The sequence below is a fragment of the Urocitellus parryii genome, chromosome 2, assembly GCF_045843805.1.
Source record: "Urocitellus parryii isolate mUroPar1 chromosome 2, mUroPar1.hap1, whole genome shotgun sequence".
NCBI classification, from domain to species: Eukaryota; Metazoa; Chordata; class Mammalia; order Rodentia; family Sciuridae; genus Urocitellus; species Urocitellus parryii.
The window spans coordinates 92,417,548-92,432,636 of NC_135532.1; the positions used below are offsets into that span (position 1 = coordinate 92,417,548).

Consider the following 15,089-nt stretch of genomic DNA (forward strand, 5'->3'; position numbering starts at 1 on the left):
GCAGAGGCTATCCAGAGCAGTGTAGAAGGAGTTGAGGAATATGAGGAGGTGGAGAGGCAGATGTGACCAGAGACCAGTGAATGGATAAAGAGTCTCCTTTTGTGGAATTCCAGACCAATGAGGCCTTCCAGCCTCATGGAGCAATTAGGTTTCACCCCACTGCACTCAGAGATGGGGCAGGTTTCTAAGGTCTCCCTCAGGGCCCTGGATTGACACAGGCCATGCCCAGCTAGTACAGCTCTGGATGAATGTGTCCCCTCCCTTTAAGAAGGTTACTTGTGGTGCTTGCTACATGTCTGAGATCAGGCAGCTGATAGGTAAAGCAAATTATTTGTGAGGTGAGACAGCAGGTACAGGGTGATGTGTCCAGGGCTTTGGGAGTTTGAGGGTCCAGTCATTCCCTCTGGCCTGCCCTAGTTTTCAGGGGCCACAGGGGATGGGGGGGTGGGTTATGCATTCTGTTGAGACCTGGCCAATGACTCATAGCCCAGAAGGACATGGAATCATACTGGCCAGCAGAGCCCTCCCAGGAGCCTCTGGATTAGGCACCAGCAGGGAAGGTTCCTTTATGAGCTGTTTCTGCGATGTTTCAACTTGTACCAAAATGGAAAGCATGAATGTGGGATCAAGTGTGATGTCAGTGCTGAGTGATCTGACACACTGAATGCCTGCTCTCCCAGGGAGGGCTGGGGCTCAGAGGTAAGCTGCTGTTTTTCACAAGAAGGAAGGCTGAGTGATGTATATCAGCAATACTCCTTCCTTGCTGGTAGGAGCAGGAGGGAGGGAGTGGGAAAATAACCTGTTACTGCTGGGGCTGTCAGAAGTTTCTAGTAGCCTTCTGACAGTGAAAAAGACTCTACCCTGGGAGCATCCTGTCCAGATATGGCAAGTGAAGCTGAATCCCACTGTCTGAAGCTGCAAGTGTCCCTGCCTGGAGGGAAGATATAGAATCCTTCCCAGTACTGTGTCTACTCTCCTCCCTGCCTCAAAGCCTAATGGAAAGAACAGAAGGGAGTGACCACTGCAGAAATTACTCATGGCTGCTCATTCATCTTCAGGTTTACAGAGGCCCTGGCCTGGTCCCTAACTTCTGGTCCATTGGGGGACTCCTTAGCTGACCTTCTGTGTATTAAATAGTTTGACTGAGGGGTCTGGAGTTGTGGCTCAGTGGTAGAGCACTCTCCTAGCATGTGCGAGGCCCTGGGTTCGATCCTCAGCACCACATACAAGTAGAGGTATTGTGTGCAATTACAACTAAAAAATAAATAAATTTAAAAAAAAATAGTTTGACTGAGGGAGCAACTGGGAATAAGAAAGACTCTTCTCCAGGAGAAAGTTCTCTCAGAGCCACAGAGCCCACTGGACCCAGCCATTCCAAATTCCAGAAGGCTCTTTGCAGAGTGGGCAGGGACACTACTTAAGTAGGGCCACATAAGTCACATTCACATGGCTTCTGCTTCTTCTGCCTCCTAGGACACCTCTTGACCCTGTATATCACACAGAGCTTTCCCATCCTTATTGCCACCCAGGCCCCTACTGGACTAACCCTAGTCCTCCATTAAGGTTCCTGCCAGCCCACTGAGGTGGTGGGATAGGAACAAGGCTCTGACTTCCCAAGGGCAATTCATTCTTCTTATCTATATATGTGTCTGTGTGTGTGTTCATGTGCACACACAGATAAGCAGAATGAACTGTCCTTGGGAAGTTCCACTTTTTTCTTCTTTTTGACGGTACTAGCATTAAACCAAGGCTACTTTATCACTGAGCTACACCCCCAGCCCTTTTTATTTTATATTTTGAGACAGGGACTCACTAAAAGTTGTCAAGGCTAGCTTCAAATTTGCAGTCCTGCTGGCATGATAACAGCTACTGTCTGTGAGAGCCATCCACATCAGTATAGCTCAGGAAAATACCCCTAGCTCCACCTCTAGGTCCTGGGAAATTAGGCATAAGGCCCACAAAGCTTCTGGCCAAGTGCCACATCAGGACAGCAGAACCCTAAGAGGTTTTTTGTCATGCTGGTTAGTCCCTCTGATTGGAGAGACAGCCAGCTTGGAAGGTGCCTAGGAGCCACAGGATGTCTCACTGTATAAAACTAAGGAAGGCTGTAACTGTTACTGGTCCCAAGGCCAGGGAAATCTGCCATAGGACTGTCCATTTATATACCCAGCCTGCATATCATCTCTCTCTATCCCCCTAGCATGGGGGTAAGGGATCTTGAAATAAGGAAAAAGAGACTGATGGTGGGCCCCTTCCAGTAAACTCCTAGGGACTCATAGGGGAAACAAAGAAAGGGAGGTCATGTGAGTTCAGAGAGCTCCCTCAGCCAATGTCCTCCTCAGGAGGGCTTGTGTGCTGGGCCTGTCTGCCTGGGCCTGAGCCTGGGAAGGGCTGGGGGAGGACATAGTCAAGGCTCCTTACCGTCTGGAAGAGGTTGGATAGAAATAGCTGTGCCCATATGGGAGATGAGTCACTGAGGGGCGTTGCAGCCATTTCTCAAAGAGCTTCTATTTTAGGTGAGATGCCTGTGACACAACCTAGGTGATGGGGGTTGGGGGTGGGGGATTTCTTGGGAAAGAAAGTTTCTAGTGATAAGTCTGGGAGTTTTAGCACATACCTTTGTTCAGCCCTGTCCATGACCCAAGGGAGAGTCACCACAAAGTCCCAAGTAAGGAGACTTACCTCCCAGGTCCCCCTTCCTTAGGAAGTCTTGCCTTATGTCATGCTGCAGCCCCCAGGTGCATTACAGAAATGGGACCTTGGGTGTGGCTGAGCACCCACTGCAGGAACTGAGTTTTTGGCTGCTACCCTGGGCCAGAGGCTGAGGGAAAATAACCCTCCCAGAGTTCCTCTCAAGATAAGCAGAGGGACTAGGGATGTAGCTCAGTGGCAGAGTGCATACTTAGTATGCACAAGGCTGTGCACGTGTGTGCACTCATCCAAACACAGAGAGAGAGAGAGAGAGAGAGAGAGAGAGAGAGAGAGAGAGAGAGAGAGAGAGAGATAGATAAGCAGAGTGGACTGCACTTAGAAAGTCCCCTCCTTTTTTTTTAGTAGTGGGGATTGAACCTGAGGATACTTTACCTCTGAACTACACCCTCTCTAGCCCCCATTCTTTTAAAAATATATATTTTAGTTATAGATGAACACAATAGTTTTATTTATTTTTATGTAGTGCTGAGGATTGAACCAGTGCCTCACATGTGCAAGGCAAGTGCTCTACCACTGAGCTACAGCCCAAGTCCCTATCCTAGCTCTTTTTATTTTATATTTTGACTCAAAATCTTCCTAAAAATTGCCAAAGTTGACTTTAAACTTACAATCCTCCTGCCTCAGCCTTCCAAGTAGCTGGAATTATAGGCCTGATGGGAACTTGAACTTTTTAAAAAATTATTTTTATTTTTAGTTGTTGATGGACCTTTATTTTATTCATTTATTTATATGTGGTGCTGAGACTTGAACCCAGTGCTTCACACATGTCAGGCAAGTGCTGTACCACTCAGCCACAACCCCAGCCCAGGAACTCGAACTTTGATGGGAGCAATCCTTTCTTCATGCAGAATGAATTTTCTAGAGGGATCTTTAGACTGGCTTCTGGGGACTGAAATGTTTTATCTGTGGCTTTCTCTGCCCCAACATAGTCAAAACATTCTTGAGTCCTAAAAAGCACATGGTGAGTTAGCAGTTACCAGCTGGAAGTTTGCTTCCCATCCCAATGTTCTTAGAGTTTCTAAAACCAGGCTTGGTCTTTGGGAGGCTCTGACAGTGCTTTCAGGTGCAACTTGTAGACCCCTGACTTGGCCTACATGAAGCCAAGTGGCCTTTAGGAGAGGTGGGACTGCAAAATGCCCAGTCGGGGGACCAAGAGCTGTCAGGGCTGTCAGGGTCAATCTATTCAGCAGCAACACTTGCTGGCCTGGTAGCCACAAGAGCATGTTATTAAGTCATCTCAGCACTTGTTTTTCTCTACTTTGAGAACAAAATGAGAGAATGCCTGTGATCATGCTGTCTATGGTGCTTAACACTAGGGGATGTTCTCCAAAGTGCAGCTCTTAGGTACTTCTTCTGGACTATTGGGCAGAATGCCTGAGCCCAGACTCCCCACCTGGCAAGTCAGCCCAGAGCAGCAGCAGCAGCAGCAGCATAGCAGCCCTAGGGCCTAGTAGCAGAAAGCAGGGCTGGAGCACACCTGACAGTAAACAGAAGGGGCCTTCTCTCCCAAAGACAGGACTGGATTTGTGTGTGTGTGGTGACTGCTACTAGGCCACATTCAGATTCAGAACCTTTGGCTGCAACTACAGACAGGGGAATATCCTTGGCTTCCAGCTTCAGCTCATCAAGGCACCAAATCTAGTGGCTTTAGCCCTGTGGAAGCCCTGTGGAAGCTCCATATCATTAAATTGTCAGGCTTAATCCCACAAGTAAGCCTCTCTGGGATGAGCCCTGGTCTGAAACACACACTATGTTCAGGCCTGAGAGCACCTGTCCACTCAAGCTCAAGGGCTGGTTTGGGGGATAGGAGATACCCAGTAAACAAATTAGTAGATAATTTAGGGAAAAAAGGAAGCACTGTGAAGAAAAAAGTTGGGTGATGTGATGGAGAATGCCTGGGGTGTATTCTAGATTGTGTGGCCATGGGAGGAAGTGATAAGGAAGTAATGCATGATCTGAGAGACCTACACAGTGAGCTGAGCCAAAGGCTCAGAAATGAGCAGCTCCCAAGGACCATTTGGCAAAGCAGGGGGCCCAGTGGGTCTCCAAGGGGAAATGAAGAGAAAAAAGGCCAGAGAGAAGGAAAGGCTAGGGTGGCTAATGGGGCCATGGTAAAGAGATCCTGCAATATAATAAGAAACTGTTTAGAGGGGTATGCTCCGATTTACAAGTAGATTTGTTGGAGAGGGGAAAAAAAATAGTATTAGCTCATGTAACTAAGTCCAAGTGTAGATTTAAGGGAAGTAAATAAAGTCATCAGATCAGCTCCTTTCTCCTTTTCTTGGCTTCACCCACTGTCTGTTGATTTAATTCTTAGTATCTCTCTTTGGGAGATAAAGCTATGACCACTCCAAGTCTACATCTTCTGACTAGTAATACAAAAAGAAAAAAGCTCCTCTCCCTTGTTGTTTATTTACCACATTGGTGATATGGAAGGCTCTGATTGGTTCTGGTGGTAAATCACATGTCTTTGCTTATACTGGCTCATGGCAAAGGGAAACTATGTGTTTAGCAATATGTGTTATTGTCTTGGAGGCAGAAATCATCTAATTTTCTTTAAAATTGTGTCTTTCTGGGGCTGGGAGTATAGCTTAGTTGTAGAGCACTTGCCTAGACCCTGAGTTCAATCCCCATCCAAACACACACACACACACACATACACACACACACACACACACACACACACACATTCATCTTCCTTAAGAAAAACAAAAGTTTTATTTTATTTTTACTTAGTCACTTACTATCACATTACTTTTCCATACTTATTCTACTCTCCAGATTTTTCATTATTTATCTGTCTTCTCCAGGACAGGAACCATGATTTCTTTCTAATCCCCTGTGCCTCCCTCTCTTACCTATCACTCTCCACTTACTCATTTTGCAAACTTTTATCAAATACCTATTGTGCACCAGGCATTGCCCTAGACCATGCCTTCCCTCCTAGTTTATATTTTAAAAGGTCACTCTGACCACTGTAATGGAATGGCCAGAAGGAGAGTGACCCATTCAGAACTACTGGGATCTCCCTCCCACAGGAGGATGGTGGTAGCCTGGATTGGTGAGTTGGGACTTAGAGATGGAATGCTGTACACACAAATCTGAGGTACAACTGCTGGGCAACAGGGAGGACTCTGGAGCAGAAGGGTGGCAGGCAGAGAGTTGATGGTTGATGGTAGGATAGGGAGGGTTGGACTACTTCTGCTCTGCCACTGTGCCTGGCAGCAACTAAAGGGCAGGGAGTGCCTCCGCCCTGTCCCCTGGCAGCCCAAACACACCTCAGGCTAAGAACCAAGCAAACGGGGATTGCACTGACCTGGGCCATGAGTACCACTGATACTGATCACAATGCTGACTGTGCTGCTTCTCTTCTCAGGTGAAGGAGTGGCTCTGTCTGAACTGTCAGATGCAGAGGGCTCTGGGAATGGACATGACCACTGCACCTCGCTCCAAAAGCCAGCAGCAGCTACACTCTCCAGCGCTGTCTCCTGCCCATTCTCCAGCCAAACAGCCACTGGGGAAGCCAGAGCAAGAGAAATATCGTGGCCCTGGGGGACCACAGCCTGGCCTCCACCAGGTTGAGACAGCCAGGGCCACCTCAGCACCGGGGCCTGCCCAAGCAGCTTCCTCTTCAGAGGTGGGGAGGGTGTCTCCTCAGCCCCCTCTCCCCACCAAGCCTTCTACAGCTGAGCCCAGGCCATCTGCAGGAGAGGCTCTGGCCAAAAGTGCCACTACAGTGCCCTCTGGGCTTGGTGCTGGTGAGCAGACCCAGGAGGGCCTCACTGGGAAGCTCTTTGGGCTTGGTGCATCACTGCTGACCCAGGCAAGCACCCTCATGTCTGTGCAGCCCGAGGCTGACCCCCAGAGCCAGCCTTCTCCCAGTAAGGGACCACCCAAGATTGTTTTCAGTGATGCCAGCAAGGAGGCTGGCCCAAGACCCTCAGGCTCATGGCCTGGGCCTGGGCCAGCACCCGGAGCCAAAACTGAGCCTGGGGCTAGAGCAAGTCCTGGATCTGGGCCTGGAGCCCTGGTGAAAACTGGGGGAACAACCAGTCCAAAGCATAGCAGAGCAGAACATCAGGCAGCATCCAAAGCTACTGCCAAGCCAAAGACTACGCCGAAGGAAAAGGCCACCTGCCCACTGTGCCAAGCTGAGCTCAATGTGGGCAGCAAGGGCCCAGCCAACTATAACACCTGCACCACCTGCAAGCTCCAGGTGTGCAACCTGTGTGGCTTCAACCCAACACCCCACCTGGTAGAGGTAAGAGATCTGAGTCAAGCATGCTCCCTTGAGCTTTGTTGAGGACAAAGTCCTGAGGCAATGGGGAACATGGGAACCAGAAGGAGTGTAGAGAGCTGAGTTTGCAGCAGTTGTGGGACTGGCTCTAACAGCTAATGCTGAAGAGGGGCCATACTCCCTTTCTAGCCCCTGCCTCAGGCCTTAATACTTTTACTCAGTGAACTAACTGGCATAGTGAATGAGGATAATGGTGCCTGTTCCCTCTAACTGGCTGACCAGTGCCCTGTGCTGGCCTTCCTATTTCCAGCTACTGTGAGCATTGCCTGATGAAAGAAGCCAATCTCCCCTGCTTAGGGGAACCTTTCCTTCCCAGAAAGAACCTGAGATCCCATCCTGCCCTTCATCTGTGACCCTCACAAGAGAAGAGGGTTGAAGGGCCATGGGATAGAGGATTATACTCTATGTCCAGGATTGCACTGCAAGCTTTTTCATAATGAGGAAGACCATGTCCCACTGCCCAGGCTCCAGCTCAGCATGGCTGATGGTGGAACAGTGGGTAAGAGTACAAACAATCACTGGCCCAGAATGGGACAAGAAAAGAGAGCATTGTGTTGCCATGGTCTCTCTACTAACTTATTACGATTTCCCTTGAGCTAGGCCTCCATGGGGCCCATGAAAGCTATCCAATATGACTAGGAAGACTACTTTGGCCTCCACAAACCTTATGTTCCAACATGTAGGAATAGCTAAGCCTGAGCAAGATAAGTGACCTCTTCATGTGATGCCCACTTAGACCTCTGGCCCCATATTGCTACCTCTCTGAACTCTAGGTCCAGTGGCTCACTGGAGGACAGCTTGCCTGGCTGGTAGAGCAGGAAAGTGTTTACCTAGGGGCTTACCACAGAGCCAGTGGAATCCCAGCTGACTGTTTTGCTCAGATACCTCCAACCACAAGCTCATTGCTGGTCAGGTATCCCGATGGGCTCCTGAGCTGGCCTGGCCAAGAAGATCCTTGTCCCCAAGAGACTTCTCAGTCCATTGTTTTCTCATTAAACAGGATGTGCACTGAGAGAAGGGAAAACTACTTCTGTCCAGGAGTGTAAATGTTCCTGGCAGCTCCTTTTGGCAGCCCCTGGGATAAGCCACTGGCAGTGCCGAATCAGTTGAAACAAAAGTATTTTAGTCACATGCTGACTCTAGATGATTCTGGATTCTGATCTAGGTTTCTCATTAGCTGCTTGCTTCTGGCCTTCTTGGCCCCAGAGCTTCTCTTCTCATTGGCCAGCACTGCCCCCAACCCCCTTCCAGGTTCCTATTTCTCCATGTTCCTGCCCCATTTCTATCTCCTTGACCAGGATTGCCTCTGCAGGGTCTGGTGGGTACATGGACCTGAAAGCAAAACTGATTGATGTCTTTGTCCTTACTCCTCCCCAAGTCAAGTCCTCTGTTTTTCCTGCCTGCTGTTCCTAACATCCTGTCTTGGGAGTGAGGTGGCAGGGCCAGTGGGTTCTTCTCCAGTTCCTATGGGTTGGTGTGCTATGGTTGTCTGCCCGACACCTTGCTTGGCCAAGGCCAGCCTATCAGTCTCAGAGTGACTGTTCTGTGTCTCTGTGCACAGTGTGAGGCAAAGGGACAAGTATCTGCATATAGGCTGGGTGCTTGAAGGAGGGACAGACCAGTAGAGTCCCACTCACAGCTCCCCACATACCTAATAGATCTGTTGGGGCTCCTCCTGTGGTCAGAGCCAACCCTCAGGGCCAATAGTTTAGGAATTTTCCTCACCATCTCTGAGCTATAAAAATCTTTTTTCTTCTTTTTAGGTAAGAAGTCCACAGAGCATTAATAGAAGAGGCAGTAAAATTGGACCACTTTTCCCTTTAAAATTTCCTCTGAAAAATACCATAGTGCTATTTAGTGACTCATTTCATAATTAAGAGTTGTTGATTCCAACTTTTTAAAACCTATTTATCTTTTTGAAGGATAATAGTACCCTCTGGCTTAATTTTTAATTGATTTTCCATTCAAAATAGTTGTGTAGAGAAATTAGAGGAATTAGAATTGTTACAGTAATGCTGCTAGGTTTGTTTTTTTTTTTTTAATCTTATTATTGTTGCTGAAATTCCAGTAGCATCCTTGAGAAGCTGGGCCTATATGAGCAAAAGGTCTGGAATTTGTCCTGTATGGGGCTGGGCTGGACTTAGAAGCTGAGGCTACAACAGGGACATCAGGCATGAGACCAGCATCTCCCTCTTCTCCTGGTCCACCTCAGGCTGCCTCTGGAGTGGTGATCTTAAGGGCCCTTTTCCCCTCCATGTGGAATGGAGGCAGTAATGTTCCTCTTAGGTTTCCATGAACAATTTAAAATGCTGTACCTCCAATGCTCACTCAAAGCCTGATATTATGAGCCCTTGAGCCAAGAGACTGGACCCAAAGTCTTCAGTCTCCATAGAGTCTCCATGAGGGGAAGGAAAAGTCCCCACAAGCCAGCCCCTCATTATCTGTGTGGGAATGGATACTATGGCCAAGGCAAGCTCTTAGTCTCATAAGGGACACCACACAACGAATTAGCACATTTAGTACTAATGCATGAAGGAAACCCAGCCCAGCCACAAGAACACACACTGGGATTGCCAGGAAGGATTCCTCTTATGGAAGGCAGAGGATGAGAAAGGAAGAGCTTATGCATGTCCAGGAGCAGGGAGAGAGACATGCACATATGTCAATGCCACAGAGTCAAAGGAGGAACAGCAATACTGGTGATGGCCATGCCTGTGACCCATTGTCCAAGTCTTTACCTCTGAGCATTTTTTTCTCTGGGGTTCTCATTCATTGCCCTCTGGTCTGGCAGTGGAGCTAAGAGTGTGCAGGGCCGGGCACCTCGGGAGTTATGGTGTCACCATAACCCGACTAGCACACAGACCAGATCCACAAATGAGGAGAGTGTATGGACTATGGGCTCATTTGGATGATGGCAGACAGGGCAGCTCCCCACCCCTATCTCCCCACAAGGCCATACTAGTTAGTTATTCAAGAAGGTCTCACACACTTGTGGGATGCCCTACCAATTGTCTCAGTCAACTCAACTTCTCCTTCTTTACCCTAAACAGTGATACTCTGAGCTACTGAGCTACATTTGATACACGCACACCTACATCTCCTCCCACCTTGAAGTTATGATTGTCCTTGGGGGGTTTGTACCTTCCTATACCAGGACAGGCTGGAGAGAGGGCAGTAAGACAGAAGTTGTTATCAGAGCTTCCATTGTCCATCCTCTGCCCACTTGCCAAAGGGGCTAAGAGGCAAACAAGTAGCTAATGCCCCAGGGCTGGGGCTGGATAGAGCTCTTTAAAGAATATGAAAATGTGTATAGTGAATGAATGAACAAATGAGGAAATTAACACTGAAATGAGGGAATTATTAAGTGAACAAGTGAGTAGAAGAACAAAGGAATGAATGATCAGAGGTAGAGGTGGGGCTCATTGGGGTGGAGAGAGTTGATAATAGAATGAATAAGGGAATTAAGACCTCAGCAACTGTATTACATTCTTCAGGCACAGAGATTTGACTTGACCTGCTTCCACCCAATCCCCAATCCCCAGAAGACTTGGGCCTGCGTCAGATCTTCCCTGGCTCTACCCCTACTAGCCCCAATGCCTTGTATACTTCTCCCACTCCCAGAGGGCTGGGGAAGGGCCTCCAGCAGCCAGGTCAAGTGTTTATTTTTAGCCCTTCACACATCTTCTCCTGCCAGCCCTCTCTTTCTCACTGCTTGCTATAGTAGAGCCAGGAGCAAGAGAGCCAACCAGGCAGGCTTTCTGCAACCTGGCTGCCTCCAGGAATAAATCTGTGAAGGAGCAAAGCTCCAGAGAGCATGTGACCACAGGTGACAGGCTCTTCTGAGGGCAGCGCCCATGAGCTTGGGTAAGAAGGCCTCTGTAAGAGCTGCTCCTGAGCATTTGGCATTGGGTTTGTCTTCTCCATCCAGACCACCCTTCCAAGGTACCCTTGCTTTATTTAGACTATTGCTTCTGGAGTGGAGTCTGCAGGCCAGAGGTGGGGTACCGTGGGTTCTAAGCCACCAAGATGGGCCGGGGCAGATGATTTAATTGCAAGAGACCTAACCTAGATGGATGTATTCAGAGAACCAAGGTATAGTCAAGGCAGCATTGACTTGAGCCAGCCCCCTGTCTGGGCCAAGATTTTAACCCTATCATGCTTATTCAGGGGCTAGAGAAGTGGCTATTTTCTCATTTCCAGAACTCTCTTCCATCTCCCCAGGTCTTTTTGACCTCTCACAGTCCTCTCTGACATAGGATATTTCTATTATATTTCTAGGTTGATGATGGGGCACATGGACTTGGATTTTTAGATTAGGTTTTATGCTCTCCCATGCCCTAATGAATAAAGGAGCTTTGAGTGTAGACGCTTGGCACTCCTTCCTTCCTGCTGCTGTTCATCCTAGGTACCTAGACATTCAGGCTCCATCAGCAGCTCTGCCACTAGGATGGGCCATTATGAGAACCACAGGCTCACAGAATCAGGGTACAGAGAAAGGAGGTAGCCCTTGGTCTTTGCTGCCCTAGGTAGGCCAAGACCCTCAGTATAGTTACCTCCCACACTGTCTCTGGTCCCTAGCCCATATGGCAGATCCTTGGAAGCTTGGTACCCATTTGTCCAGCACTCTCCTCAGATGCCTCAGATACCTTGCTGGGATGGACCTGCCAGACCTAATGAGCCTAAGACCCAGACAGTGGCCAGCCTATATTAACTTACAGGGGTTTGTATGATGGACACCTAAGAGTATCAGATTAGGTCTAAGGCAGTTGGACTGGTTCTAGGCTGGTCCCTATAGGGAGCAGGGTAAGTATATACATGTAGGCTTTCTGAAGTGTCCCCTATACTGCCCTATGCCTCTGCCAAAGATTTGTGCAGGGGTTGGACATCAGAGAAGAACAGAAGTTTTAGCCTCCAGGGAAGTAGCCTCCACCTGGAATAATAAGCCCAGTTTGGCCTCTGCTGGGACCTAGGGCAAAGAAGTGGAATTTAACTCTGTGAGCATCAAACCAGGGTAGATCATTGACATGGCATCTGCCATTGTGGCCTAATGAGAGTAGGCACCGTGGTGGGTACCAAGCTTCCAAGAATCTGCCACATGGGCTAGGGACCAGAGATAGTGTGGGAGGTGAGTGTACTGAGGCTCTTGGCCTGCCTAGGGCAGTAAAAGCCAAGGGCTACCTCCTTTCTCTGTACCCTGGTTCTGTGATTCTGTGGTTCTCATAATGGCCCATCCTAGTGGCAGAGCGGCTGATGAAGCCTGAATATCTAGGTACCCAGGATGAATAGCAGCAGGAAGAAGGAGTCCAAACCTTCTACACTCAAAGGGAAAGAACAGACACAGGTGTCAGCAGGGCCCTGCTCTGTGTTACGCTATAACCCTCATTTCCCACTACCACACATGGACCAGGGCAAGGACTCAAATACTGATCTTGGAGGAGGATCCTAGGAGAAATGTCCCTGTCAGCTTCAGATCTGCTACAAGAGTCACCTACTTAGGATCCAGGGAGTCCCAAATGCTATTACCCCTGTGCAACCACTTGGGGCTGGAAGACTTATATTTGATTTATGGTTTTTTTTTGTTTGTTGGTTGGTTAGTTGGTACTGGGGATTGAACTCAGGGGCATTCGACCACTGAGCCACATTCCCAGCCCTATTTTGTATTTTATTTAGAGACAGAATCTCACTGAGTTGCTTAGTACCTCGCCATTGCTGAGGCTTTGACTTTAAACTCATGACTCTCCTTTCTTAGTCTCCATAGCCACTGGGATTATAGGCATGTACCACTGTGCCTGGCGGTTTATGGTGTTCTAAGAGCTTTACCATTAATATGTCATACTTATAATGATCTGTTGGAAGCTATGGTTTCCAAGAAGGCCACATGTCAGTCCTTGTCTTTCTGTCTTAATCATGACTATGGTATTCAGCCCTCAGTTCTAGTAGATGACCCTGACAGTCCAGAGCCCTGAAGGAAGGAGGAAGCCTCTGTTTGAGATTCTTTGTTGGCCTTAGACAAAGTGACCTGGGTTGAGAGTGTGAGCAGAAAGGACTGCTCAGCTCCATCCCAAACAGGACTTCTCATTGGGCATAGAAGTACAGTCCTATAATCCTATCTACTGGGGAGAGTGAGGCAGAATAATTACAAATTCAAGTCTAACCTGGGCAATTTAGTGAAAGCCTGTCTCTAAATAAGAAATAAAAAGGACTGAGGATGTAACTCAGTGGTAGAGCACCCCTGGGTTCAATCCCCAGTACTAATAAAACAACAACAATAAAATCAAGGCTTCTCCCAGGAGTCTATCCCCAGGAGTCTGCTGCTGCCTAATACAGCCTATACTTGAGGAAATGTAAGAGAATGGTGTCAGATATGAGGCCAGAAAAGGGCAGTATCTCCAGGATGCATTCATATCTGGATACCATTTTTGTTCTGCATGGACTCCTGACTGTTGAGCTCCAAACCAGCCCCCAAGGATTAGTTTGCTCCCTAAGGTTGGAACCCCAGCCTTCCCTTATGCTTGTGATCAGATCCTTCAAATGCTTTTGTCCTCCCCTGTTGCGTTCCTCACGACTCAGGGTCACTCCAGGTGAACTGGCTGCACGAAATAACCACACAAGAGACAGAGATACCTTTTTCTTTGGGGTCCTGTGATAGCTCCTCTGACCTTAAGGGTCCATAGAAAGGGGGGGGGGAGAGAGAAAGAGAGAGAGAGAGAGAGAGAGAGAGAGAGAGAATGTGCTGAACCCTTTTATTGAGGAGAAGCCATTCAAATGAGGCAAGGAGTCAGGTTTCAGGGAGTTGAGCTTCTTGATGTCTGCTGTCACAAGGTTGACTGACATCTAGGAAGGCCACACCCAAAGGCAGAGCAAGAGAAGGGGACACACAAAGGGCATTTCCATGGAACATTCTATCCCAAACAGGGCAAAAAGGAATAGGTGAGTGTGGCTCAACCCCATGGGTGACACACCTACATCTGAAGATGCACCCTCAACTTCCTGAACCGGGACAACTTCCAGACCACTACAAAATGTAGTGACTGGTCAAAGCCTCTCACTTCAGGAAGGAAGGCGCGAATCATTCAGAGTGGCTCCCCAAACTCCCCTGTTCCTTAGTTCTCTTTTTCTGGTCCCATGAAAGTTCCCTATGGGTTAAGAAATTGACCCTTCTTTTTGGTTGGACATTTGCAATTTGATTTTGTATATTTTCATCTTAAGGATGGGGATATTTATCATCTGGGACAATAAATCTATCAGTCTTTTCCTCCTTCTGGGGCAATAAATCTATATATTAAATAAGTCTTTTCCTACCTTAAGTGTCATGCTTGGAAAGACTTTTTCTTCCCTAACTTTATAGAAATCACCATGGAAATATTCTTTGAGAACTTTAATGTCTGTGATTTTTTTTCCAACCTCCCTCCTATTTCTTTGCAGAAAACCGAGTGGCTCTGTCTGAACTGCCAAACTAAGCGGCTAATGGAGGGCAGCCTGGGAGAGCAGACCCCCCTGCCACTTCCCACTTCACAGCAGCCCTCTGCAGGAGTCCCTCACCGTGCTTCTGTAGTAGTCCCTCTGAAGCAGAAAGGGCCACAGGGACTGAGCCAGCCATCAGGGCCCCTACCTGCCAAGGCCAGTCCCCCACTCACCAAGGCCAGCCCCCAGCCCACCAAAGCCAGTGCCCTGCCCACCAAGGCCAGTCCCCAGGCCAAGCCCCTCAAGGCTTCTGAACCCAGCAAAACCCCAAGCAGTGCCCAGGAAAAGAAGACAGGAGTCCCTGCTAAAGCTGAGCCTATGCCGAAGCCACCTCCAGAGACTACCCAAATCCCTGGAACTCCTAAACTAAAGAGTGGGGTGAAGAGGACTGAACCTGCCACTCCTGTCATCAAGGCTGTTCCAGAAGCCCCCAAGGGTGGAGAAGCAGAGGTCAGTCCTGTTTATTTCCCAGGGTCCCTGGCCTTCAGATGGGACAATTTGGGGAAGAACTTGCCTTCCTGGGGAGTTAAGGATATAGACCTGGGACAGGTCCCTAGGGGCTGCAGACAAAATTAGGGATGCCCCAGCAGAAGGAAAGCCTGGGTGAGGCTCCAGC

The 15,089-nt window shown here is 48.5% G+C and overlaps 1 protein-coding gene across 1 annotated transcript in view; it reads left to right on the forward strand.

Moving 5' to 3' along the window:
* Positions 1-15,089, forward strand: part of Bsn (bassoon presynaptic cytomatrix protein) — a 98,432-nt gene that overhangs the window by 69,096 nt on the left and 14,247 nt on the right. Inside the window, exons 6-7 of the mRNA XM_026384007.2 lie at positions 6,089-6,973; positions 14,435-14,923. Of these exons, the coding sequence (XP_026239792.2) occupies positions 6,089-6,973; positions 14,435-14,923 (1,374 nt within the window). The remainder of the gene's footprint in view (positions 1-6,088; positions 6,974-14,434; positions 14,924-15,089) is intronic.